The sequence below is a fragment of the Crocodylus porosus genome, unplaced genomic scaffold (genome assembly GCF_001723895.1).
Source record: "Crocodylus porosus isolate Cpor-Errol unplaced genomic scaffold, CroPor_comp1, whole genome shotgun sequence".
Classification (NCBI taxonomy): Eukaryota; Metazoa; Chordata; order Crocodylia; family Crocodylidae; genus Crocodylus; species Crocodylus porosus.
In genome coordinates, this window is record NW_017728930.1 from 709,168 (window position 1) to 737,028 (window position 27,861).

At 48.3% G+C, this 27,861-nt stretch overlaps 1 protein-coding gene across 3 annotated transcripts in view; it reads left to right on the plus strand.

The window, feature by feature from the left end:
* The first annotated feature begins 269 nt into the window (after positions 1-269).
* Positions 270-27,861, plus strand: part of SIK3 (SIK family kinase 3) — a 51,657-nt gene continuing 24,065 nt past the window's right edge. For 2 of the 3 annotated variants that reach the window (XM_019543100.1, XM_019543102.1), the window contains exons 1-5: positions 270-409; positions 4,521-4,584; positions 13,313-13,474; positions 22,058-22,182; positions 23,225-23,348. In XM_019543100.1, coding sequence (XP_019398645.1) covers positions 368-409; positions 4,521-4,584; positions 13,313-13,474; positions 22,058-22,182; positions 23,225-23,348 — 517 coding nt within the window. In that variant the 5' untranslated portion in view covers positions 270-367. Of the gene's footprint in view, positions 410-4,520; positions 4,585-9,312; positions 9,637-13,312; positions 13,475-22,057; positions 22,183-23,224; positions 23,349-27,861 lie in introns of those variants that run through there. The other variant, XM_019543101.1, reaches the window with a different exon arrangement.

Below are 27,861 nucleotides of genomic sequence, written 5' to 3' on the forward strand. Positions count from 1 at the left end.
CCTTTGGCTGTTAGCACCGTGCGCCTCTGGGATGGTGCTACCTTTGCTCATCAAAGCAAAATACCTCTGTGTTAGGTGGTGCGTGGCCTGTACCGAAGTGGGGGAGCTCTCCTCTGTCTGCTGGACTGTTCTAAGACTGTAAGCTTGTTTGGGCAGAAACCTGTGTTGTTCATGGCACTTACCACTGGAGCTCCTGCCTGTGCCTTGGGCTCCTGCAAGCTGTGGTAATAGGAATACTGTCCTAATCCCGAGAGCTGAATGAACAAACACCCTGTGTCTGTCTTCCTGCCAGGTTGCTATAAAGATCATTGACAAGACTCAGCTGGATGAAGAGAACCTCAAGAAGATTTTTAGAGAAGTTCAGATCATGAAGATGCTTTGCCACCCCCATATCATCCGATTGTATCAGGTAGGAGCGTTGCGTAACGGGTTTTCCCCACCGCCGCGCCACTGGCTCTCTACTACAGAGAGCACAGAGGGATCACCCTGTGCTGCTGTGCAAAGTATGGGATGTTCCCTGCTGTCAGGGAAGCTAGATGAAAAGTAAAAACGAGTAGCAAATCCACTGCTTTCTGGAGATCAGACTCCCTCAGTGGACTGACCTGTTGCTACTCTTCAGCTGTGCACCTGAACGAAGTTCAGTTTAACACAGAGAGAGCAGGTGTCTCGGCTTGCTGGGAGGAGTTGAGCACATCTTTTCCTTGTGGTCTTTATATGCCCCCCTTGTGTTCCTCCAGTGCTTGCCTGGGAGGTGATCCACAGTGGCCTTGCCACTTGCATCGCTGCAGAGTTTTGTGTCTGACCTTTGTGTCGCTTCACTGGCTTCTGTTCTGCAGACAGAAGCAACGGGAGTATGCTAGGCACGATGCACAGAGTTACTGGGTGCACGTGGGGTGGGTCACTGCTTTGGCAGGGCCATGCCTACTTGGAGGACAGGGTGGGCTGGAAGCTGGAGGCAGGCTGAGGTGGCCTTGGTCTTGGGGACTAAATGTATGTAATTTGACATGGCCTTAAAGTCCCAGGTTTGACTGAGCTGTTAGTGATGCAGTGATCAAAGGCTTCCTCCCCTACCTCCTGCCAGAATTTTGTTGGCCGAAAGGCTGGAGCACAAGGTTCAGCAACTGAACTAACAAATCAAAGGATTTCTTTCTCTAACCTCCCCCTCCCCCTGGTAGAAAACTCATGGAGTAAAGTTGGAAGCAGAGGTGGGTTTTGTCCAAGCTGGGGGGCTGTGTGGCCACAGGCGCCCGACAGCTGTTCTTGAGGATTGGATCCTAGAATGGGCAAGACTCTGAGAGGGGAAATGCACCAAGGTGAACCAGGTAGGGGGCTGTCCTTCTGGACACGCACTGGAACAGGAGGTCTGCATGTTGGTAGCTTCCTGACCACAGGCTGGTGGCAGGATTTGAACAGCTGGAATATTAGATAAAGAAAGAATTAGGGGTTTATTTCCCTTTGCTTATTGGCTCTGTGTATGTTTGTCAAGGGGGCAAGATGCTGTAACCGTCATTACGAGAGTGACTTCTAGAAGCAGCTGCTATCTACTTGTGGCTAGTTCTGGTTCATGGTGAACTTAGCTTCTAAAGAGCCACTGATACACAACTCAGATCAACCTGAGAGTCTACACCACTATTTCCCAATCTTTTCCAGCCCAAGGCACACTGACATTAATACATTTTTTTTTCCCCCCCCTCCCCCTCAGCACACCTGTTAAGGTGTTCCCCATCCCCACACCTAATGTAGCTCATTGCCATGGTAAAATCCCGAGGCACACCTGTTCACTTCTGATGGTGCACTTTTGTGCCATGGCACACTGATTGGGAAACGCAGGTCTACAGGTGGCGAGGGCTAATGAATCTGACACTTTGACTGGAGAGCCAGGCATGAAATGTCTGGGAAGCGGACAGGTGTAGTACCTTCAATATGTATGCAGAGACCTCCTCGAGAGAGCAGTTCATACTTCTCTTAAGCCAACAGCTTCTGTTCAACCAATGTTGTGCTGTATAAAGCATTAGATCGAATCCTCAATAGGCCGCATCCATGTCTCCGCTCCAGCAGGTTAGCACAGAGCCCCACTGTGTGGCATGCTCCAGCTGGCTCTGCTGAGGGGGTGCTTTTAGTGACTTTGTTCTCTGATGTCTGAGAGGGGCATGGTTATAAAACCTGTGAAACTTGAAGAGGAGAAAAATCAAAGTTCTTCTTCACTGCTTTTTTCCCTAGGGATCTGAATTCAAAAATCACATTTCTTTAGGCTTGCAACATGCAAAAAGAGAAGGTGTCTATTGGCTGAAGTAATGGATGGTACTAGGTTAGTCTGGACCAGGAAAGACCTACCCTATGTTTTTCGGCACCAGTGTGGAGTTACCGTTAAGGGATAACTGGAAACCACATCACATGAGAATGGAGTGGAGCTGGATAGTGCATCCTAAATCTAAGAGCTTGTCCCTGCAGCATCTGTTCATTAGATCTTTTAAAAAAAAGAAAAAAAAAAGGGAAAAGAAACAGCTGCTTAACCAGCTGCCATTGTCCAGGTCATGCATTTTTTTTTTTTGAAGGGGAAGGGCACATGCTTCAGAGCCCAAACTCTTAATAAAACCTACCTCTTGGGGTTCTAAGTGCTCAGTTTCTCTGCTAGAAATGACGGTCCCTTTCACACCGGTTTGGACAATTTAGCTCCTGTGGGAAACGAGTGTTGGCAGAAGCAGACACCATTAAAGGTGTTTTTGTGATATATTTTTTTTAAACTCCTGCAGAAACCAAACTCACCCATGCTGTTTGCAGTGAAAATGAAATGAACTTGTGTGCACGTCTGTTTTTATCATTGATCAAGTTGTGAAAAATTAGCACAATCCAGGACTGGAAAACTTTAGACACCTGTGAGCCCCCAAGGTAACTCATACAGCCCTCTCCTAAAACTCCTGGCTGTCATGCCTGTAGAAAGGGCTGTCCCCTAAACTGCAGCTGTGGTATGTAAGAGCATCAGTGCCGTGCCACTGCCTGTAACTGGGCGTTGTCAGGCAACTTTCTGTTAAATGAAGTTGCAAAATGCAGTTCCCATCTAATGCTGGACCTGGACTTCTCTCTACTCTCTTGAAAGCTTCAGATTTTCCAAGCACCTTGGCTTGCCCGGGAACCTTTTTGTTCTAAATCACAGTGGGATTTATGCTCTGCTCAGACGGTCGCTTCTTGCCACTTAAGCGCTTGGTATGTGATGTTCCCCTATTTTGTCCCTGTATTTAGTTTCTCTTTCCTTTCTCTATCTCCGTGCTGTGTCCTTCTTCCTACTTTCCCCAAGAGCTGTCTTGCACAGTCTCTTGAAATGTCTCTCCACAATCTCTTCTTTTCTTTTTTACCTAAATCCTCCAGCTCACCCTGAGTGCTTGCACATACAGCCATGTATGTTTGCCAGCTAGCAAAGGACAGAGGCACCTGTGCCCATCTACCCCCAGACTTGTCCCTTCCCTTGTGGGAAGGAGCCAGTTGTTCTGGCTGCTCTGCGCTCAGGCCTTGTGCCATGTTTCCAGCTCTCTCAGGCGGGTGACAGCGACTGAGCCATGAGCATCAGTAGCGAAGAATAAATGGGCTTTGAAATCTTCAAAAACCGTATGACTTCAATGGTAACGTCTAGTTTAAGCATGAGGTACGTCGGAGTGTACCTCTAGTCTAAATGATCCAAATGAATGCATCGTTTCTGTGAGCCCCCTCTCTGCAGTCTTGGAGTGGACTGGTATAGTGGGTTGAATATGGGCGACTGCCAATCTCCATCAGTCTAGGTGGTGTGACGGCATCTCGGCTGTCATGTTGGGACCACAAAGAAAAGTGGTGTACTCTTCTCATCTAGTCCGTTGCTACCAGAGCAAATCGGTTTTGTTTTTTTTTATTGTTCCCACAAACTGTTGGTTCAAATGGCTTTCCACAAGGAGAGGACTTGTCTAACAGTGTATCTGGCCTTTATCTGCTGGAATACCCCAGGCCTAGTCCCTTTGAAGATGGGACTTTTCCCCTTGCTCAACTATGCGGGTTTCCTAAAGCAAAGCCTTTGAACCAGCAGCTTGCATTTCTAACAGATCACAGCTCATTTAAAGGTTATTCATCAGTTCTGCAAATATTTCCTCATTTGGAAAGTGTCCCCCAGTTATTTTAGTGTTTCAGAGTGACGAACGATTAATACTGAAGGTGAACTCTCTGGGCTGCCAAATGGAGCTGAAAACTCTCCCAGCTTCTTGGAACAAAGATTAGCAACTGGCTTTTTTGCGGGAAGTGGTGGCAGAGATAGAGAGAGGTTATATTTAGTTAAAGACTCAGCGGTGGTAAGAACCCCCCATTTTAAGCTCTTATGCTCTTTTGCCCTTCTCCTTGCATTGGTCCCAACAGCAAATACAGCACTGCAGTATTTTTAATTTGCTGAAAGCAGTTGTGTGTCAGTATTACAAGGAACAAATAAATAAGTCCAATTAGCTTAATTTCCTTTTGCACTAGGCAGTCTCCTTATCCGTCACTTTTTTTGTCCTTGTATCCAGGTTATGGAGACGGAGAGAATGATTTATCTAGTGACAGAGTACGCAAGCGGAGGGGAAATATTTGGTAAGTACATTCACTGCTTCTTTAATCAGATAATGCACGTGGAAAAATACGGTAAACTGAATCTGGGTGCTCTGCAGCTCTTGGTTCAGTTGGAGAGGCCCTTCAGCCTGGTAACTGCCACTGATGTGGGGGGGAGGGGGGAAACGTATGTATGGAGAAACTGGGATGTCCATCAGGCAATGCAGAAGCTTATTTTTCCTTTAGAGTGGGTGTAACTTGAAGGGAAAATAAGCTTCCCGATCTAAAAGGGTCTCCCCTCCATGGTTTCTGCTTGGAACCACCTGTCAAAACTCCACTTTCCTGGCCTGCTTGCTGACTTCTGGGATTAAATTTGTAGAAAAGTGATTGTCTCATTGCCTTCCAGAGTGGTGCTAAAGTTTCACCCACTGGTGACTTGTCACATGAGCTGGCTTGGCTGCCTGTGGCTAAAGTAGCATTTTGATGCTCTTGCGTTTTAGAATGATACTTCCTTATAGTTAACTGCTTTTTATGTCATCTTAATGCTTGTTAGCCATGTGCAGTGTTTAAACTGCACTTTCTGCTCACAGGGGTCTACCTGGGTTTCCCTGATCACTTTAGGTAGATTTAATTTGAAAACCCATTATACTTCAACTGTGCAGCCAAATTGCTTTTTTTTTTTTTTTTTTTTTTTTTTTTTTTTTTTTTTTTTTAACACTATGACTGAGAATACTCATGGGAGTTTGCTCACGTATACATTCACGTGCCAAGGTTAGTTTCCCCAGGTGGATCAGGATTTGGCAGGGCTTTCCCATATGGTTTAGCTAGCTCAGCTCGTGGTGGAGGGGACTCTTTCCCACTCCTTTTGCAGGACACCTTGCTACTAGAACCAGGCTGGTGTCCACCTTGCTTAAACCACGTTCTAGGTGAGACAGCTTTGATCTTGGGATGCACTGAAACTTTGCAGGCCTGCCACCTAAGCCCCAAAATATTTTGGTCAATCATCTCTTGTTTGTCACTGTATTATGTTCTCCTTGATGGTGACATGCATGTTGCTGTGAAAATAAGAAAGTATTCTGACTGCCAGTGGAGAGGGAGGTATGAATGAAGGAGAAGATCCTTAATGATGCTGAAATAGTCCTCGTTCACAGCAGAGTCAAGGTGGAAAAGTTGGTTGGAAGAGATCTTATTGGTGAGTGCAGTGCAAAAACTGCTCCTGGAAGCTGAGGCTGGATGAATGCCAGGTGCTTTTTTTTCCCAGTCTTTGATTGTTCCTTTTATCTGGACTTGCAAAAATACTTAATGAGGATCGAACACGTAAACAAGGAGCAACTTGAATAGTTGAAGCGATAACAGGAGGAGAACTGTTGCCGTGTGCGTGTCAAGGAGGCGATTTCAGGTGCCATTGCTCAGAACCCAGGGTATTGAGAGGCGTGTCTAACCAGCATGCTGATGACCTCTGTTCTGAAGCAGCACGGCCGTCTGTCCTCGTTGGAGCTGGAGGTTTTTGTGCTGATCTCTCTCTGACTCCTAGGGTCGCAGATCTGGGCTCTGAGGAAGAGCGCTAGTGTATTCCAAGCGATGGCTGCTGCTTGAGCAGCTCTGGAATGGGAGTGCAGGTGTTTTGGTTACCAGCTGTGAACAAAGTACCGACTTCTGTGCTTTTTATCCTGGGTTATCAAAGTCTTGCAAACATTAGTGAATGTATCCTTGCAGGAAGCCTGTGATGTGGGGAAATCCTAGCTGCGGTGTACAGGCTGGGCAGCTGAGGCAGAGCGAGTTGGGCTTGGGATGACTGGTTGATATAGTTCTCTGGTCACGTCGGGATCTCCTGTTCCGACCTTCGGACGGTAGTACTACCACTCTAGGTGCATCACCTGAGGCCTCACCTGTATGTGGCTGGCAGCCAAAAGGGCCTCTTGAACCATAAGTCTAGCATAACGTTCTTTCGGAGTCTTTGTAATTAATTACTACTGAATGAAAAAGTAGATGCATTGCTTCCCTGTTTATACTCTGCTGTTCCTTTTGATTCCTGGTTCTCTAGAGAAGGTGCAGTTTTAGGAGGACGTCAGCTGTTGCCGATGCTCAACAGGTGCAGATTGTCCAAGGAAAATTTAGCTTTGCCCAGCCGAGCCTTCTGCTGTCTCGGGCATTACTTGGGGAGTGCTGGAGGCCCTGTAATTCTGATAGCTTATGAAGCTGAGTTTGCTTGGTGTAGCAAGTGATAATGACAGTGCTACAGCAGCAAAAGCATTCAAGCTTCACTGCCAGCACAGTGGGAGACTTAGCTTTTCTCTGGGTCCCTCTGGAAGGGGTGATATATCTATTTTTTTCCTCTCCTATTGAATTTGGCAGAGACAATCTAACTATACTTTGCAACCAGAATGATGTACATTTAGTATGCAAACTTGGAATGAATTCCTTGGGTTGCAAAAATAGCCATGTATATGAATTGACATGAAATTCTAAATGCTTTCCAAAATACTTAACGTTGTAGTAAATTCAGCCCATTGGAAGTGCTAACTTGCTACACTGCCCGGTACTGTATCCCCACTCGTAGCTGTAAGCAGTGGAGTCCGAACATAACCAGTTATGCAGAAGGGCAGTAGTTTCTTACAATAGAGAGGTAGCAAATGCTGCCCCTCTCGTGTTCTGGTGTTCTTAGACTTCACCCGGGGTCTGGTAACCCCTGACTGGACATCTGAATGCAGCCAGAATCCCAGCAGTTTTGATCAGGAGCTTTCCCAAGTATCCAGAGCCCGTGATCTAACAGAAGAAACAGTTCATCGGAAGCCGGAAGAATGCTTCCTTGCAGTCGGTGACGTTGCTGACGCCAAGAAGAATCTCATGCCCTTGTTTTGCCAGGGGGGTCTGACTGCTCCGGCAGGCTTCAAGTCCATTCATGCTCTCTGAGTTCAGTGGCTGGGAATCCACAAGTCTAAAACGGCTCGCTCTGAAGGCCAAATTTTCTTAACGTCTTGTGTCCATTCAAGTACCCATCCCTTTTGTGGATTACTTGTTTTCTGACATGGCTAAATTTACTGTGAGCATCTTCAAAGTTGCCTTTCCTCTTGCAGCAGGTGCAGGTATAACTCCCAGCCGGTGGCTTACAGTGCCACTACTGTAAAAAGAGCACGGAGCGTTTTGGAGGAGGGGAGAAGTTTCACTGATTCGGTGCTTAAAATGACTTTTAATTTCTGTTGGTAACGCGGCCAAGATTTGTGGGGAAGCAGGCTTCGAATCGGCTACTGCGGCTGCCGTCCTGACGTGATCTCAGGAGCCGAGTTTCTCTTCGCGCAGCCATGCAAGCGGAATGTTTCCATGTATGCAACATGGCAAACATCTGAGCAGTTTGTGGGATGCATTTGGTGGAGCAGTCTCATCAAGCATCGCATTAGTTATCTGCTGCTTGAGCACCAGGCTGCTCTCCTGCATATTTAATACCGGTCATCTGAATCACCGCCTTGCCTTTAGTGCCCTTGTGTGGGCAATGTGCCCAGGGAAGCCGGGTTTCAAAGTGAAGCCTTGTCACTGAATGAGAAAAGAGGAGGTAAAGGGCAGCCATGATATTCTGTTTACAGGACATTAGAAGAAAGAGAAATCTTGCTCTGCGTAAGGACTGTTTCTGCTGTACAATTCCTGCGATACTGTATTGCCTCTCCTCATATTGCACGTTTTTCCATGCCTCGAGTGACTGTAAGCGATTCTGAACTCTTTTTAAATAGACTTGCAGAAGCTGGAAAAAAAAGTGTACTTTACAATGGTAAATGTTTCACAGAGCAAGCGTAGGATGCAGTTCTTCCAGTTGACGGTTGCTGTAAACGGGTATGGCTTCAAGGGCGTTGGGTAAACATTGAAAAACGTAAAAATTAGTAACTTTGCTTCCTTGCCCCTTGTTAGCTCTTGTGAGCTGTGATCTTGATGAGACCAGCACAAGCTGCAGTCTCCATTTACTCGCCCGTTCCTCCTACCATTTGTCCTGTCTTTTTAATCATAAGTTTTGTGGGGTTGGGAACTTGCATCTGTGCAGCGCCTTGCACAGTGCAGCAGGCCGCAAAGGAAAAGTTCAGTGAAGAGGCCTTTCCTAGTGCTGTTTAAAATGTCAGGTTTCACATGGAGCCTTCGGTTCTCTGCCAACTTAACTTGAGCCTCATCCTCTCCGTGTGAGGGCTGGGTGTTACTTTACAGAGGGTGAAGTGACTTTCCTGTGCCATGCAGTGGGAGTCTATCCTGGGGCCAGGAGCAGCACCTGCTTTCAGGGGTACCGGTCATGTGCTTTATCCATCAGGCCAAACCTCCTGGGTCTGCTCCTGCTTTTCCACCTCAGGAACAGCAGGATCAGGCTCGAGATGCTGTCAGGAGGACTCTGAAGTGGGATTGCATATGCCTTGCTGCCTAGGAACAGTCCGTGCGACTTTGCTTGTTCCTTCTGTGCTCTTCAGAAGGCGGCACCGAATGTCTGCGATTCCTCGGGCTTTGGCACGAAGGTGACCGGGCCTCCGGTTCAGCCCTCGGGGCCTTTGCACAAGGGTTGGGTTTTTTTGCAAGCTAAGACGGCAGTGGTTAACTTCCAAATACAGTTGCCCTTCCTGGTATGTGAAGTATTCTTTAGCTTCATTGTTTTTTTATCCGGCCTCTAGAGTTTGTACTGAAATGTCAGCATTTCTGCAAACGCTGTGCCTACGTGCAAAGCTCGGGGATGGGCCTCGGCTCTGGATATCTCCCGTAGATGTGAAATTTCACTTCTAAGCTTCGAGGAATGCTTGCAGCTTGAGCGGAGCGTGCTGGAACGGGGGAGGCAGCGCTCTGTGGGTGGTGGAGACCTGGGGCAAGCTGCATTTGAGAATCAAGCTCTGAAGTGTGTGTTTAACTGCCCTGTGCGTTTGCAGTGGCCTGTTGGGCATACTGCAAGGAGCTGAGAAGTGGTACTTGAAGGCAGAAGTAGAACCAGAGAGTTTTGGGAGGAGATGGGGTTGGGAAGGGAAGAATTACCCCATACGCAAACTCCAGATGTCCCTTAATTAAAAACTGAAGCCCTACATGCCAAGTTGTGTGATCCTGCAGTCCCTAAGGGAAGCGACCTAGGGGAACTTGGTAAGACTGAGCACGTGGAAAAACAAATTCTTTAGAGCCTGGCAGAACACGTGAAATCGGATCGATTGAGGGTCAGAAATGATTCTTGCTTTACAGCTTGTGAAGTCTGGGTTTAAAAATGATCCAAATGCAGTGTTTTCGTTTCCTTTCCTTTCCTCCTGCCCTTTTAATTTGTGCTTGGACCTGGGAAGAACCAAAGTGTCTTTGTGGGAGCCTTGTTAGAAACGTTCCTTCTGCAATGGCAGGCTGGGTTTCGGGCTTCTGGGGGGACAGGAGGGAAGTGTGAGATTTACCTTTTTTGAACCGTAATGTGCGTTCTCCGTGCTGGTATCAGAATATTGAGTTTTGCTTCATCGAGTGTGTTTTTATTACCTCTGCAAACACAACCGCCAGACCTGCAAAGTTTGGAGCATGCAAGTGACTTGATTAGCCTGAGGCCTGCCTGGATCCAGGACCTCTTCATCAGCGGCAGCGTTTCTAACGTGGCGCCCACAAAGACACTTTTTTTGGTTCTTCCCAAAGGAGCTTACACCCAGGAGTGGTGCCTTGTCATACCTGGTGAGACTGCTCCTGACGGCAGGTACTGCTCTTGCTAGCAAATGCTTGAAGGGTCGCATTTAAATAGATGCTTTCCCCACATGCAATCCTGTACAGACTTGCTTGCTAAATAAATCAAAGCTGTCAAGGTTTGGGGGAAGATCATCCTTCTGATCAAACCCCAGAGAATGACTTGCTGTTCTTCAGAAGCAAGCAGAACTGTTTTGATGAATTTTGTTAATTAGCACCTACTGCAAAACAATGGTTTGTCAGGTATTCTAATTAATGGGTGGCTTGGCAGAATAACCACCTGATGGGGAAACCTTCACGACCTGGTTATTTTTATTCTCTTCAAGAACGGAAGTCTTTCATGCTCTCTAATGAATGCACTTTATGAAGCAAAGTACATTGAACCACCTGGGCTTTGGGTTCTGGATATCTGGACGTCACATCGGTGGTCTCTTGACCACAGTGGGAGGCTGCAACCTTTCTTCTGCCGTCCCCGTTCTGAAAGCATTATTGCAATGTGTTGCTGGCTTCTGTCTGTTCTGAAAGAAGCCATGGTCCTTGCCTCTGTCTCCCATCAAGACCTGCCCCGCCTCGATGTGAGAGATGGCTTCTGTATCTTTCTGAACTGCCTCCTGAGGATGTCTAAGGGTTAAGCTTAATGTGCTGTACAAAGTATATAGAAAGATGGAAATTTCTCTTGGGTTTTGCCTGCTGGTGCATCTGTTCATCTTCTCCGTGACTTGATTTTAGCTCCAGCGTGGCACAAAGTGCAGTGTAATTAACCTGGAGGATGTGAAAGATAATGGACATGTACTTAACCTTCTTCCTTCAAATTGCTTTCAACCAAGAAAATTGACTCAAAACTGAAGTTGAACTCGTACATTAACTCCTGAGCAGCCTCTGAACTGACGGCAGCAGAAAGTAGTCTATTCTCAGCAGATGGCATGTATTGTGTGCCTGTGTGCGGACACATGTTCATTTGCAGTGCTATGAATTGCTTATTGTTGTAGTGCTATGAAAATAAATAGAAATAAAGCAGTGTAGAGTTAGGAGAACCTAGTGTCGGTTGCTTTGTTCTGTGTTCGCTGTCTTGCACGAGTGTAAAAGCAGACCGGTGTCTGAAACACGTGACTTAGCTGCGCTATTGGGCCCTTAGAGGGAAGGGGCCTGAATAGCACTAATGGTGTAGGGCTCGGTATGGGGTTGCTCTTTCCATTGGTTATGTAAACTTGGCGAGTCTTCTGGTTATTTCCATGTATGGGATATTTGGATAGTGCAGGCGCTCCAGGGTGCCTTAAGTCAGTGTTTGTCAGGCTTTCTCATAGCGTGGGTCCCATCTTCGTAGTCTTGTGGCAACTCTTCCCAGCCCTCTTGGCAGCCATGCAACTTCTCTGGCACCCCGGGCAGGCGCTTACAGAGCGGCGAACACGTAGGAAGGCATTGGCTTGTTAATCATTTGACTGGTGGCTCTAGCTTCCCCTCCTTCTCCTTCGTGTACGTAGAAGAGTGTGTAGCACTGCAGCAGCTGACGGAAACAAGGAGCTGGAGCTAGCATGGTATAACCTGCCAGCCAGTGGCGTGTGAATCCCAGCTGATCCACAGATTGACAACTGCTCCACGATCAAAGAATAAGGGCAAGCTTTGAACACTCCTCAGCATGGAGCAGAGCCCCCTTCGTTACCAAACGAACTGCGCGTCCTTGAGTGTTGCTGCCTGCAGTAGTCTAGCTGCTTTTCTATATTTTCCACCTTCCTTCCCCCTCGCAACTGGCAGGGAAGCGTAGCTAGTAGCTGGCTCAGCTTCTGGCCTTCGGATTATAGCTCTCCAAGCAAACCTCTGAGAGCTCAGTAGTTTGACAGCTCCTCTTGGATGAATCATGACTTTTCAAAGCCGTGTCTCTGTTTCGCTGTTGGGTGGTTTTGAAGATGTAAAGTGTATTGATCGACCTTGGCTTGCAGCAAGATGCCTCTGTGATCTAATAAGCCACGTGGGGTCCAACTGGGTCAGAGTTTGCATGGGAGACCCCGAAGAAAAGGCGTTGTTCTGTAAGGGCATTGGAAGTGTCGGGCTGGCTGTGGCCTGGGATCCATCTAGCCCAACACCCTGACTGCAACAGTTGGCACCAGCTGCTGCAGGGGGAGGCACAGGAATGCAATAGCAGATGTTCTCATCTGCCCCACATGTTAGGCCTCACTGTGAACTAATAGTGAGAGGTTGTCTTAAGCCCTGAGGCTGGGGGTTGAAGTCCCTTCCCCAGTGTAACTGCTCTCAGGTGCACAGTGGAATGTATTGGCTCCAGGCGGGAATTTTTTGACAAAACGTTTTTGTTGGAAAGCGCCGGTTTGCTGAAAGCAGAATGTGTGGGGGAGACGTGTTGGCTTCCATTAGTGTCCCTGGGGGGGTGTTCCTAGGTCAGGGATGGTATTTCTGGTCCAAACCAGAGGGAGGGAGTTGGACAGAGCAGCACTTGAACCCTGGTCTCCCACTTCCTCGGGGAGCCTCATGCTCTGGGCGCGTAGCCTTTCTGGGGCTGGCCTGTCACCACTTTTATAAAACATTTCTGAAGGCCTTAAATTGTTCTGGTGGGGAACAAAAAATGTCAGACCCTCAACACTTTTCATTAACCAGCCGTTGCTTCCAGCCAGCCTGGCTTGTTGTTCTTCGCAGCCGGGCTGATGATGTCTTGGCTTGTAGGTAGGCTGTGGCCGACTTCTTGTGGCACCGTTTTTAGCCGTTTCCTAACTTAATGTCCGGCTTTGCACCCACTGAAGCTGTGGGAGCCAAAGATAAACCTGTGACAGGCTCTGCTTGTCAGCTGCAAATCTCTGTCCCTCTATGAATGCGGTTGTGAAAGTGCAGGTGTCACTTTTTCTGCCTATTGAAATATCCTTTTGTCCTCATGGCAAAACTGAAAAATGCAGTTACGTTCATGGCGTGAGTTGATTTAACAAACCCCAGTCACCTGTATTTTTAATTATTCTGCAGTTTGTACTTAATGGAGGGGATTAGGTCCTTGTAAAATGTAATTTCGTTTCTTTTTGCACATCTTTTGTTACGAGTACATTGGAAGGCCCTATGACTGGTTTTCCTGTGTTGGTAACAGTTTTGTTCTGTTCTTGGCTCCCTACAGATCATCTGGTAGCCCATGGGCGGATGGCAGAGAAAGAAGCACGGAGGAAATTCAAGCAGATCGTTGCTGCCGTTAACTTTTGTCACTGCCGTAACATAGTACACAGAGACCTGAAGGCAGAGAATTTGCTCCTGGATGCTAACCTTAATATCAAAATAGCAGGTGAGCGGGGGCTAGCAGATTGGGAGGAAGGCAGCTGCTTCTAGAGGTTAATAAATGGAGGCACTAGCTGTTTCCAGCTATTCAGAAAGAAGGAAGCACAGTTCAGTTAAAGGAAATTTAGGATTTCTGCGTGGCCTGCAGCCCAGAGCTAGAAAATGACAAGCTAGAGAGCGATGATTTATATTACCTTTAATGCAGCTAGAGACCAGGCTTTTACTCTGCAGGCAGCTGTGGCGCTACAAATACGATGGTGCTCCAATCCCCTGAGCCGGGCAGGAGAAATCTAGAGGCTGACCTTGAGATTTTGTATCCAGCTGTCAGTTTTTAAATTGATTTAAAAGGGGACGGGGGTGGGCAGCAGGGAAGGGAGAGAGCCATCTTTTATTTTTCCAAAGTTTTTTTTTGGGTAGAGGATTAAGAGCGAAAGAAGCTGTTTGGGGCAATTACATTCTCTTTGTATGGGGGAGAGAATTACCCCTGTAGTTCACCAGGGTAATGGTGTGTCCAGAGTGCAGCAGCAAGGTGAGGGTAATACCCATGCCCATGAAACATGTTTCCAGCAGCTGGCATCTTGCGTGGTGATGGAGCTTCTCTTGTGGAGTGTGGCAAAAGTCTTAGTGAGGTCAGTAGATATTTTTCAGCAAATAACTTGCCTTCCAGTAAAGGCAACAGTTCTAGCACTTTCTAAACTGTTCCTGCTCCGTCTTCATGTCTCTATTGTTCTCCAGGATGAAAGCAAGCCTGATTTTTATTTATTTATTTATTTTTTTGGTCTGCTGTCATAGACCTAGCTGCCAGAATGATTGAGCTCATATTGTGGCTTCAGCCCTTTTGGCTTGGATCTGGGCACACCAGCTAGTCCTGACTTGGTTTGGATGCCTGTGAATGGTGAAACAGAAGCAGGAGAGATTTCTTTGATACTTTCCCTTTGGCAGAGCTAATTGCTCTCCATTTGATTCCACTGATTCGTGGATCCCCAGCACGTGCCAGAGCTTTAGAGAGAACTTCATATCCCCTCATTAATGGGCTTCTGCTTCCTCCCTCCTATCCAGTGGCAGGGGTGCAATGCTAAGGTGACACACATGATTAATGTCCCATGTGAATGATTCCTTTCTCTGCCTCCTGCATACTTATTTTTCCTCTCTCTAATGTGTTTGTGCATTTTAATTTTCAATATTTTAGTGAATATCCATATTGTAGAACCTGGGAGCACTGAAATAGTGAACGGCTTGTCAGCATTTCAATTATAAAACCCCTTTTAGAAGGATTTATAACTCAGCTAAAATTTTGCTTCAGGCTGTACCTTGGCCCAGAACTTCAGTCTGGGAGCAATTTTAATGCTGACCTGATTTTAAACCAAGTTTAGGAACTTTTTTTTTTGTGAGCCAGCATCTCAAGATGTACACTTACATTTTCCGGGTTTGAACTGAAGGGTTTTGGTCAGATGCCTGTTGCAAGAAATGGTCTAGCTTGGAAAAAACATACAAGTCCACACTTTGTACTTCTCTGAATCACGTTTTCTTTTTCCTTTCCCTAAAGCCCCGTGCTGGGCTGTAGTGCATGTGCAGCAGCAGCTTCCTGGGATCCTAACGACCTTCCTTTTGTTCTTCGTAGTGAAGCTGAGGCATGATATGTGCAGACATGCTGTTGAGGGAGGCCTTCAGACTGAGCTTCAGCTCCCCTCAGATGTCAGTCATCCTGTGTGTCCAGCTGTCTTGTCGAGCACCCCATTTGTTCTTAAGCAAGCCTCCCCTTTTTGTGGGTTCCGGGCATGTGGTTACATGAGTTGGGACCAAAATCCAAGACGTCTAGCTCTGCATTGCTTTGCGCCAACGTAAGCTTTGCCGGAAAGCCTTACACCAGCAATTAGTGGCGTGTAAAGAACAAAGAACCAAAATAAGCAGCCTGTAAAGTACTTCCAGGAAGGCGGGAGCCTGTCGGGGAGCCTGAAAGGTTTTCACCCCCGGCCTCCCCAAGAACATGTTTCCTTGGAGCTGTATTTTTATAGGGCTGACTTGAGCTGGCCTGTTTTACTTGCTTAGATGGGATGATGCTGGTATTAACTCAGGGTGTGGGAGTGAGAAGCACTTTAGCTTGACAGCATCTGGAAAAGGGAGTGTGGTCTCATTTCTCAGAATATGTTTGAGAACATGACAAGGATCCTGTGTACAGCTTCTGGGAAGTGAAGAGCAACTCTGTATTTTAATGTTAAGGTTGACTTTGTGGGAATGATTGGTAAGCAGGTATTTTTTTTTTCTCATGGTTTGAGACAGTGGAGAGAATGGGGAGGTTGGTGGAAATCATAATGGGCAAAAGACTGCTTTCCCTAAAAGCTTCCTGGTGTGGTATAGGTGAGCCATGGCCTCAATACCGGGACGTTAAAACTTCCTTTCCTGTTGAGGCAGCAGTAGTAGTCTGATAAATGAGGCTTCTTGCCTTTTACTGCAGAATCCGAGTGGTTCTTCCACATTTCGCTCGCTTGCAGATGAATGTGTGCTGCCTTGTATCACAGCTGCATTTCTTGGGCGTGCGAATGCCTGGCCATGCTGCAACACGTGCCGTCTCGCAGTAAGTAGACTGTTCAGCCAGTGGAACTTGGCCTGTACGGACACCGCGGTTCTCATTTCAGTGGTCTAAAGGAGAGGAAGGGAACTGGATGGTGGGGAGTTGGTGGAATTGCTGTTGCCAGCTGTCCCGTGATTCTACTATGAGTCTTGTCGCATCTGGTGTTTTCTTTAAAGCCTCAGTCCTCAAGTCACTTGATTGGGTGGAAAAAAAATCTCGGTTTCCTGGAAGAGTAAGTTCATGTCTGCCCCACGTGGTTGTGCAAAAAAGCTTGAAAACACATTCCTTTAAAGCCCAGAGAGGAGAAAGCAAATACAGTCTTCAAAAAGTGACATTTAGGTCTCATGGTTTTGGGAGGTCTGACTCATAGCATTTGATGGGTTAGCGTTAACGCTACTCTAGCAAAAGTTGCATGTGAAACACAGATGGCAGGTAGAAAACAAGAGCTTTCTACCTGTCAGTTAATAAAACTTGTTTCCTGCAGTTAGATTAGAACCTGGGCATTGCAGCCTGGTAGCCAGTGCCAACTATTAAGTATTGTATCCAGAGTGGCGGGAGTTGGTGATGGGCAGTGAAGCACTTGCTAGGAGGACTGTCCTGGAAGTCTACAGTTGGTGCACTGATCCTGACCTCTGCTGTATGCATATAGATGTACAAATAATTTTAGGCCGTCGCTTATGAGTAGGGAAAATTCCTGCTTTTCAACTTGTTAGGAAAGCTCTTCAGAGCAAAGGCAAAAGCTGGAGTGCAGCTGGGTTCCCTGAAGAAATGTCCATGTGAACACACTGACAAGCTATGTGAATGTTTGAAAATTGTGGAAACTTTTTTTAACCTAAGGAAGTTGGAAACTATTTTCCTTCCAAATTTTTTACTCCCAGAATGGTCTCTAGAAGATAGTTCCCACCCATGTGGTGATTTTGTTTTGTTTGGCAGGAAGACTTGGTAGTGATTTGAAGAGCAGCCTGGAAAAGCTGATTTACAGTACAGGATTTTCCAAGTATTAAGTTTTGTCCCTAGAACCCATCAATTATAATTTGACACCAGTGATTTCAGGGTTTCAAGAGGTGGGGAAAAAATGGTAGCAGCTGATCTTTCTTTCGTGCAGGACCCCCCAGAATAAATGCTCGAGATGTATAGGAACAGTCCCAGCTGGATGAAGCATGAGCACAGCCTCACTCTTAAACCTACTAAGACTCCAGATTAAAATCCTCTTCAGCGTGAGGCAGCTAACGTTTCCATGGCTCCTTTCCCCGGAGCATCTGAAGGACTCTAAAAGACCCCACGGGTGAGAGCTGGTTCTTTTTCCACTGCACAGCCTAGGAGCGAGGCACAGAAACCTTAAGCGTCTTGTGTGAGGACGTTGAGCAAGACAGTGGCAGAGTTGGACAGAACCCACAAAGCCTGGCTCCTGACCTGCCGGCCTAAGCGTTTGGCTATGTTGCCTCTTGGAAGGATGAGAAGAAAGCTAATAAATCCTTTAGCTCTGCCTGCAGCACTGCTTGTGGAGAGCAGCATGGTATCTGCCTGTTAACGCTGCTGAAGTGCCCGCTGCCTGATCTTTGGGAGTATATTTAAGGCCCTTGGCTCTTGGAGCTGTTCACAAACTTGAAGATGGTCTGGTGGGGTGGAATTGGGGAATTTCCAAGCTCCTTCCTGCCTGAGCCTCCAAATGCATTCCTTCTGTTCTTCGCGGACTTCCGTATGGCGCTTTCATACAATGCAACGCTGCTATCTTGGCAAAGGAAACATAATTCAGCAAAATGCAGTGACAAGGTCTGGAAATGGGCAATGCCGTTTTACTCAACACCAGGAAAGAAGTATTTTATGAAGCCATCAAGTGTCACTGTTTTCATGCTTTGCTGCTGCCGCTGCCTTTTTCCATAAGCAATGGCATATTAATGTTAAGTTACCCTACGTTGCTTTTTCCCATGGAAGGCTTTCTCCAGTGTACCTTCTCAGAGCCTGTGAGTCAATAGTTTCTGGCACTGCGCTTGTCTTTGCTCCCAGTCAGGAAGTTCAGCCAGGGGTTGAGATGATTGCTAAACATGAGGGCCTTCCTAGGAGCCACTTTCAGAGGAGGATCTTGCCTAGAAGGCTCTTGTTTAACAGAGATGCATGCCTGCCTCTTTAGGCAGAAGCCCAATTGTTGTACAGTTGTTAATATCTTCCGGTTCCTGTTCTCTGGAAAATGAGCACGGTGAGAATAACTTGGGATCGGTTCATCATGCGGTTCTGTACAGCCTGGTCTAGTCCACCGTTGTTGGTATGGATCGCCCTGCAGGGCTGTTCCCTTCTCATGGGTCCCGATTCCTTTTGGTGGGTTGGATTTCTAGGCCAACAGGTATTTTTTCCTTGGCTTGTGGCCGTGTTCACGGGCTTTGAGAGTGCTTAAAGAGCAGATTTTTCTTGGGTTTTAAAAACCTCTCCCCACCCGCAATTTCACCTGGCTTCCAGGGCAAATGCTGTCCTCACACGTGGCCTCAGCGTAGTAAGCACAGCTGGGGTCTGGAAAACTGCAGCTAGCCTTGCAGGAAGGCTTTGAGCCAAGCAAAACCATACGGCCTGAGGTCTCTGTAGATCTGAAAGGTATGAATCAATGTGAGATCTGAAGTCCTGGGTCAAGAGAGAGCTCTTCCAAGAGTTATTGTTCACTCTAAATCCCAGCAACTGTGTAGGGTGAATGCCAGTGCCTCTAGGATTATGCTGGTTGCCTACCTACATGTCTCATTTCAAGACCCCAGAGCCTTTCTCTCCCCTCTCCCCCCCCGCCCCCCATTTGTTGTGTAGACAAATGATCAGTACACTGTGCAAAGAAGGCCAGCAACCAAGATCATCCTGATTGCCTTATTGAAGTAAGGAGATACTTGCATTGGCTTAGCAGCAGTTTTCTGCTTGGCACTGTCTGTGCTAGAGGTGATAGTGTTACTGCTAATACATTATCCCGTATAGTTTACTGGTAGGTTTTAGTTATTTCAGAAGAGTGTTTCTGCCATCAGATGAGCTGTTCTGATGATAAGACGTGCACGAAAACAATGCTGCGTCACCAGTGAAGTGTGAGCAGGAAGGGGCAGGTGCTCAAATCTGCCCTTGGCACTGGGCTTAAACCAGTTGATCTTCCAGCAAGGTTCATGCCTTGGGTTGCATTTTGCACTCGTGTACACAGCCAGTTGCTTTTCCTCCCCGCCTGCAGCTTGCGTAGAGCTCAGTACTCCCTTGACCTTGACCTTGACCTGACAGAACAAGGCTGCCCTAAGTGGATGTGGTTTTCTAGCTTAAGTAACCTGGGGTCCCGCAGAGGCCTGGCAGTGAAATCGGAGAATGCTCCCTCACTCCCCCAGCTGTCACGAGCAATTTTGTGGCAAGTCACAACTGGATTATCATGCAACCAAATCCATTATCCTAGAACCACAACCTAAAGGGGGAAGGCAGAGCGTCCACTCCATAGAAAACACCAGTGCTCCCCAAGAGTGATGGAGAGCTCTCCTGAGCACATCCGCTGCCCGTAGAGTGCCCGGCAGTAAAGAAAGCTGAACCGTAGCGGTTTGCTCGGTGTCTGCGAGCAGCGTCAGCACCTTCCCGAGCAGTTGAGGAGAACTTGCATTTCAGCCTGATTTGCAGGCAGTCTGGTACTGAAAGCTGCGGTATATTTAGAGCCATAGGTTTTACTGCTTGCCTGGTAGTCCTGATTCAGACGCTTGTTAGGCATCCCACTCGAAACCCAAGAGAGCATTGCAAGGCTTACAGAGGTGAAAGAGACGTGCGTGGTTGTGCTTTGTTTCCGCGAATCGGTTCTGCTTTGGGTCAGTGTCGCATTTCTCACATCAGACTAACTGATTTGACTTTTCTCATGTGGTGGAAAACCCTTTGTCTTGTCAGATGGGAAGTTTGAAATTACTCTGTGGGGTTTTTTTATTTATGGCATGCATGTTTACTGTGTGTGTACGCACCGTTGGAGCCTTTCTCGAGTGTGACGTATGTTACTATATGCAACGTTACGTGACAGGAGCATCTACACAGTGTTGGGCATCATCTGCAAAGAAAGATGGTCATTTATCTCCAGGTGGCTTTCGCTTATGTAAAAGGGTGGAAGGAGGATAAAGCAAATGTGTCCTTTCCTTTTGAGATGAGGCCAGTTTAACCCCGGCTGTCCCTTGCCTTGATCAACTGTCCTCCATTAGTTGGCTTCTGCTTCCATGTAGAAACCATGCATGTCCTAGGCAGTTTTGTCAGGCGAAGGGGCAGAAGGTTTAACACAATGGATTGAGCTCTTAGTACCTCTGACTTTTTAAATATAACCTGCCACCGCCGTAAATATCGTGGAGCCAAACGCCTTTTCTGTTGTTCGTGAACACGCCACTCCAACGGAGATCAGATCTTAGCCTGGGAAATGGCAAGTTCTGAACCGGACTCTGCTTGAAATGCAAAGCCTGGAGCCTGTTTCATTGGCACTTTGGCCAAGTAAAACGTTATCCCCAGGTGTGCTGTGGTTCTAAACAGTTATCGAGGCAAAGTTAATCTCGTTGAACTCTTCATGAGGAGTGTTTCTCTTCAGTTGTACATTAACTCCTGGGCCATGACATCCTGTCCAGTTAGAACTTGTGAAATGCCTATTGCCTTGCTGCCTTCCCTCTTGCAAGAGCCCTACGTGGGGATCTGCTTCTCATGCATATGCTGTGAAAACAGCCGTGCTGACGCAGGCCCTAGTCGGCGTGCATTAACGTCATTCATCTTAGACTAGCGTGTTTCCACCATAAACATCCAGAAGCAAAGCAATTTATAAATAATCCTTATTACACAGCCCCTTTGATCGTGTTGTGCTGCTTGGGGGGAGGGGGGGGTGTCTGTTTAAAGGCCATGGAAACAACTGTGTTTTCTTTTTCTTGGGTGGGGAGAAACGGCCTTTGACTGCATTATGGGAGAAGTGTTTTGCTTAATGCAGTTGAAAAACTATCCTGCATGTCCGTGTAGCTGAAAGGACTTTGAATTGCGTATACTCACCGCTGTCTCCCAAATGCATTCTCCTCGCACACCCCGTGCATGTGCCCACATGCTTGCTCACTCGCTCTTGCACGTTCACTGCCCACCTTTGGGACTTTGGCTGTATGCCGGTGGCAGGCTAATGAATTTATAATGCTGCCTTTGCCCCAGAGAGCAGATGCCATTGGAATTACTGGACTGCAGCTTGGAGTTGGGTTACAAAGGCCAGTCTCATCACTCCAGTTTCAGGATTCACTATTTGCCGTTGCCCGGATATCTGAATCAACGTGCAGAGCTGCTCAGCACAGTTTGGGCTGCCGGTTTGTCAGTTATTCGCCAAAAGCTAGAATATTTTGACGTGCACACGCAATCTGTTTTTTCCATCCTTTTTTTTTTCTCTGTCCGCATCCTGATCTGGGGTCAGTATTCTGCTGCTCTGGCTCTGGTCACGATACTGAAACCGACTTATGGGAAGACGGCAGCCAGAAACTCGTGTAAGAGCTGTATTGGGAGTTTCTTGAATGTAAACTAGAAATCCTGATTCAAGCAGTCCATCTCAGTTGCATTAACCCTGAGTAGTCTAATTGCTGGTATGCGATGACTGCAGGAGCCGCTGATGCATGCATCTGATAAATGACAGAGAACCCCCTCCTGTCGAGGCTTTGTTAAGTCGGAGGATCTGTTTGATTCTGAAGTAATCTGAAAGCTCTAGGTTCCTGGGATTTTTAAGGGGGTTCAGTAAATAATATATTATATGCTCCTGGGTATTTTCCTTTCCCTCCCATTATAAAGGGCGTGAAGCCGCAAATCTTGTAGATGGTTTCAGCATTGCTCTGTTACCATGATCTGCTGCTGTTCTCTTTTTCTCCCCCTGTTTCCTTGCCCTGTGTCCGAATGGGCAGTTAGCCATCATGGGTTTGCATGTGATTTTTTTGCTGGCCTCTGCATTTCAACAGTTTACTTGAAACGCTGTCTGGCGCCCACAGCAGGGAAATAGGTCACGTGCCCCTCGTTTATTCAATTCTCTTGTTGTTCTTTCAGATTTTGGGTTCAGCAACATCTTCACGCCTGGCCAGCTGCTTAAAACCTGGTGTGGGAGTCCTCCTTATGCTGCGCCCGAGCTCTTCGAAGGGAAGGAATATGATGGGCCCAAGGTTGACATTTGGGTATGCAGCGAACATCGTTCTGCTTTGCTCGGACCTCTTTATTTCTGATTTCAATGTGGCTTTGCTTCCAAGTTATGGAATGCTCTTCCTTGAGGACAGGCTCGTTTGTGGAACTGATATTATCCAAAAATTGTGTGCATGGGTTAATTCAAACTGCTTTATTGCATGACTTTGTGTTCTAAAGCTCTGCACCTACTACTGTCACCTGACACTGCACACGCATGACACATTTTGATTTGGTCTCTTAAGAAAATGTCCTGTGGTGCTTTGATTGGCTGACTTCTTCCGGGTATAGGGTTTGACTTAGTGTCTTTACACGGAGCAAGTCAAGATTGCATCTCAGAATAGAGCATATCAAGGCACTTGACTGAGGTAGAAAGGCCCTGAAGAAGCAGGTGGACTGCCACCTCCCTTACTTTCTCAAGTGAAATAGCTTGACCCAATCTCCCGTGCAGGGAATAGCTGTTTGGTATCAGCTCTGCAAAATGAAGGCTGCATCAGCCTTACGATCTTATCTCAAAGCGTCAAATGTATTGCTACTGTGCCTGGATGTGCAACTCCTCCTACTCCTCTGTGCTTCCTGGCAGGACCTTCTCCATGCTTTAAGAATGCAGCCAGGAGTGTGGGCAAGAGGGATGGCATGACCTGCACACCGTGCATTGCACGTGGACTTAAAATAGCCACTGAGCCCAGGCTGCGTTCTTTCCCTGGTGTATCTGTCCATGTCGGTGGGTTTTCACTGGGCAGCGTTTTTATCCTAAAGGCTCTTGTTGCAGTGAAGTTGAGCTGCCCAGACAAAGGGTGAGCATTTCGGCACTGTCATGGCCTTCGTCTTTGAGGCCCAAATGCAGGCTGAATTTGGGGTTAAAACTGAAAACCAATGTCTTGGGGCTGCTGTGGCATTGGTTTGAGGCTGCTGCGGAAGCTGGACAAGTCCTTTATCCCAGGGCTTGGCTTGCTGCTGTCCCCCCTCCCCCCCCCGCACTCTGTAGCTGCCCCCCTTCCCTGCAGGGATGCTAATGTGTGGTCTTTGTGGATGCAGAGCCTGGGCGTGGTCCTGTACGTGCTGGTCTGCGGTGCCCTGCCCTTCGACGGGAGCACGCTGCAGAATCTGCGGGCGCGGGTGCTCAGCGGGAAGTTCCGCATCCCGTTTTTCATGTCCACAGGTAAGGCCAGTGGCGCGCGCAGAGCTGGCAGGAACGTGAGTGCAGGGCTCCCTGCTCTGAGCTCGGTGCCAGCGGGCTTGTGGGTTTATTTCTGCCTTCAGAAAAATTACTGTTTCGTCCTTCAAGTATAGCTGTAACCGCCGAACTGTAACTTCTGTGCTGATTTCGGCAATTCTCAGAACTTCTCGATCGGAGTTCTTCAAAATTGCAGCTTCTACATGGGAAACCTTACATAGCTTGGACTGCTGATAATGACAAACACATAGCAACAGTATTAGTAGTGCTTGAAAGGCTAAAGGACTGGAAAGAGACACCAGGTGGCAGGAACATGGAAGGTTTTGACATTGAGGCAGGAGACTCTTCAGGCCTTGGAAAAGATTTATAGCGAGGCTGCACTTGTCACTGTTTTCATTCAGACCCTGCAGGTATGTGACACCTCCATTGGCACTCCTGGGTGCCAGGAATTTTGCAGAAATACCCGGCTCTGAGAGAGGAGCCGGTTTTTTTTTTTTTCCCCTTCTGAAGTGCGTGAAGTTCTGTCTGGGAAGTGCTGCGTGGGTGTCCGCTCCCCACGTGCAGAGGTCTGGGAGCGGAGTGACTGTTGTTGCTTGGCTAAAATTGGTCCTCGGTTTTCACTCCTTGAAGACCGCTTTGTACTTAAATGTGGTCCAGTCTAGGGCCAGTCCTGAGCCACGGTGCTTTGAGGGTTGAATTGCACGTACTTCCTGCTGGGTAGCAATCGAAGATCTGAACTGGCATCCCTTGCAGGCCTCCACGTGGTCAGGTGTGAGGAGCTATGTGGTAGCTTTGCCCCTGGATGTGGAGGAGGAATGTACCTGTCTTTGTATTTAAATGGCCTCCAGAAAAATCACTTTGCCTCCCGGTAAGTTAGAGGTGGCTGATTATATTTGAATCCCAGTAGAGCTGTTGGGGCCCTGGCTATCTTGGTAAGCTGATCCTTGCTTTCTTTGCCAAGCTGGCTGAAGCTGCAGTAGTTTGGCAGACTCCATCTACCCTTCTTCCTCCACCTCTGCAGGTGGTCACATGCGTGCACATACATTTGTACCCTTCCTCTGCGAGGGACAGCGTGGGGTGCAGCCGCCTTTTGAGGGCTGCCATCAGCCTAGGATATTTTCGTACGTAACTCCCATCTCTCGGCGCTGGCCTGGCCTGCTGCACCTTGCAGGTGGATTTAGTAACAGCATCCAAGCTGCCCACCAGCTCTTCCAGAGGCTGCAATATCCCTGGCACCGGGGGCAGGGAAGAGGAAGCAGCTCGGGATCAAAGAGCCAGAGCAGAGTTAGACTAATTGAATGTGTATCCGTCCGAGCTGGCACGCTTTGTACCAGAACGCCAGGATCCTGGGTGTGGGGGTGCAGCGCTCCTGCTGCTGCATTTCTGAAGCTGCCCTCCTTTGTCATAGTGGAGCTGCAAGACAATATCTCAGCGTGTCTCTGTCCTGTAAATGATGCTCGTACCATGCCCAGCTCACTTACGCATGAGCCTGCATTATTAATAAACAGCGCTTCCATAATAAAACTGTGGTGTTAATTTAGAGTTGAATCCTCCCTCTCCAAGCCGTCCTCAGGAGGCCTGTTTGCAGGAGATTACTGCAGTTCTGGCCGCGCTGAATTCTTAACGGTAGTTGCTCTGAGTGTATTTTAAGTATATTGTTTTTAATGCCTGTCATGCTGAGGTCACCCCTGTGCCTCCCCCTGGACCGGCCAGGGCAGAAGGATGCTGCAGTGCTGCTCGGTTTCCACTGGTGCTTGCACCCTGGCAGTCGGCACTAGCTCGTGGTAGTAACTGCCAGCCCTGAGTTCTCTGGCTGCTACACGTTCCAGGAGGCGTTTGGGGACGCGTTGGGGAATGAAGGAAAAGATGTGCAAATTAATGGTGTGCTCCTGTCCTCCTGCGCTCAAGGGCACGGTTTACTGGGTCAGGCTGGTTAGTTCCCAGCCGTCCAGCTGTGGGAGCCTGGGCTCAGCACACGCTAGTCTGTGACCTTTCCTATGCAGCTTGGCCCTATTGGCCATTGCTACTCAGGTGGAGCTCAGACAGCATTGGCAGCGCTACAGAAGATTAGCCTGATTCTGTCTGTCCTTGGTCCTGTCTAGGATATTCCTTTCTCTGATTCGGTTAGATCTGCCTCGCTTTCATAAGCACCAGATTGGCCCCGGGTTTTAAATAGACATTAGCTCTGTGGGCGTGTGTGTGCGTGCGCTTCTTTTCTGGTACGCTGTATTTTAGGAGTGCTGCTGCTGCTGCATCCTATTTCCATCAGAGCCCCAAACGAACCAGCAGCTGAGGCTGCCGGAGGCTGGAACCAATGGTCAAATCCTTGCTGTAGCTAGGAAACTCCTGCAGATGCTTCCCTTGGTAGCAGCATCACTTGAGAGCATCGATTCCTCCTGTAACATGAGGCGCCTTTCCTTCCTGGCTTGTCTGTGGGAGCCAGATCCTACTGCACTGCACTGCACTCCCTTTTAGGTGGTGCTGACCGAGAGCAAGAGAGGCAGGGCAGACCCTGCAGCATGGAGGGACCCTTGCAGAATGAGCCCAAACAACCTCCTAGGAGCCTTGTCTCTGCAGTGCACACAGTGCAAGGCCACCACCCTCCGTTGTCTTTGGACTTGAGTATCTGAACTGAACCTTTGCAGTGCCGTCTGGGTGAGGAGGGAGCAGAGCAGTAGCCTTGCACTGGCTGGCTCAAGTTAAAGCCTTAGTGGCATTTCAGTGGGTGGTGTTTTTTTTTTTTTCTTTCACAAAAAATTACGCTAGGAGGTTGGAGGGAATTATTGGGCGTTTTATTTCTGCTTCTGTCTATGCTTTCCCCTGACCAAGGCCCTTTGTGAAGCCATTGCTCGTGAGAGTGGCACGCTGCAGTTGGCAGGGATGGGTGGGGCAGCGCCAGGAGTATGAGACAAGCAGCTGCAAGCTGTGCGCAGCCGGGCCTGCTGCGAGCACTCGCGAGCTGCCCAGACTTCCTGCCCTGCCGGCATACATCTCGCAGGCAGCTGGGGAGACCGAGGCATGCAGAGGTCCGCTGCCTTGTCCAGGCCAAGGCAAGAGTAGGCTCTGCTTTCTGGACTCCCAGACCAAGAGGCGAACCATGCTTCAGGCTGCTGTGACTGATCACAGGCCTGTCGGCCCCGTGAAATCCTCCCCCCTCCTCTCATGTCGGGGCTGGCTGCTGTGCCCCCACACACCCTGGGAGCTGCTGTGTGTTGCCTCAGCTGCTCGCTGCTGGTCTTCTGCTCACGGTGCTTGGACTTGGAACTGGAAAAACTCCAGTTTTGTCCTCCGGTATGCCCTGTCCTTCTAGCACGCCTAGACCTGCTCTGAGCTCTGGGGAAGCCTTGACCTTGCCCCACTAGGGATAGAGCAGTGGTGAAGGCAGTGGCAGCTGCAATGGTTGTTGCATCCACAAGGGAGTTTAACAAAGTACTTGGCTATCGGAGCAGATGAGATCAGCCAGTTCTGGGGAAGATACTGCGTTTAAACGTGGTGCAGCCTTTGACTAGAGCGTGTTTGAAGGGAAACCTGGATGTGGCCCCTCCCTATCTACATACTAGGGTAACTTGTTCAAACAAGGTTGGTCCCCCCCCCCCCCAGTGTCTGTGCTATGAACTTACATCTTGGGTTGAAACCACACTTAGTTTTCCTGCACGTCTTTAATGGTGGAAAGAGGGAATGCAGCCTTGTGAAAATGCCTGACTTGTTATCTGCAAGTGAGGCCCTTGACTGTGCTCCGAAGACATTGTAGCTCACGTTCTACATCCTGCTCGATGTGAACATGAGATGTGCTTTCCTCTGGTTCCAAATTGGACTTATCCTCGGTCTGTTTGCGGGGCGTTCAGGTCAAGCGTGGCAGCCGTGCGTGATGTTGTAAAGAAGCTGCCCGGGAAATGTGCGTTCCTGCAGTGCTGCTGCTTTGGTTGACCCTGCGCTGGCAGCCTGATGGATGGCTATTGTGGTTGGCCCTTCAGCCTGCCTTTGCCTGCCCGAGCACAAGCAAGCAGGCAGGGGTCGAGGTGCTGCTTAGGGACTGGAGCGAGCAGCATGCTGCGGCATCTGCATTCCACTGCTTGAATGAGAGGAGCTTCTTGTTCCTATTACATGTTAGAGGACCACGCTCGCCTTGGGACCTGACTGGTTTCTGGGGGACCGAATGGCAGGACAAGGGTGTCCTAGTGCAGGTGCTTTTGAAGCAAGCTTTTGCAAAATGTAAAGCCCCTGGCAACGTTAGCATAGGCTTTTAAAGCCGGTTATCGCTTGCCTCGTGTCATGTAATCAGCAAGGTAAATGCATCATAATGCTTTCTGTAAGGGGGTGGAGAGAAGCTGAGCCATTGCTCCTGGGCCTTTGACAGTCTCCTCCTGGTAACTAAGCCTTTTGGGGCCTACGACACCGTGCCGCTGTGGAATCCCTTAACTTTGGGCAGGGCATGCTGTTTGTTTGTTCTCGGCAGAGCCGTGTGCATCATCCTTGATAGGTCTCGGAGCATAGCCTC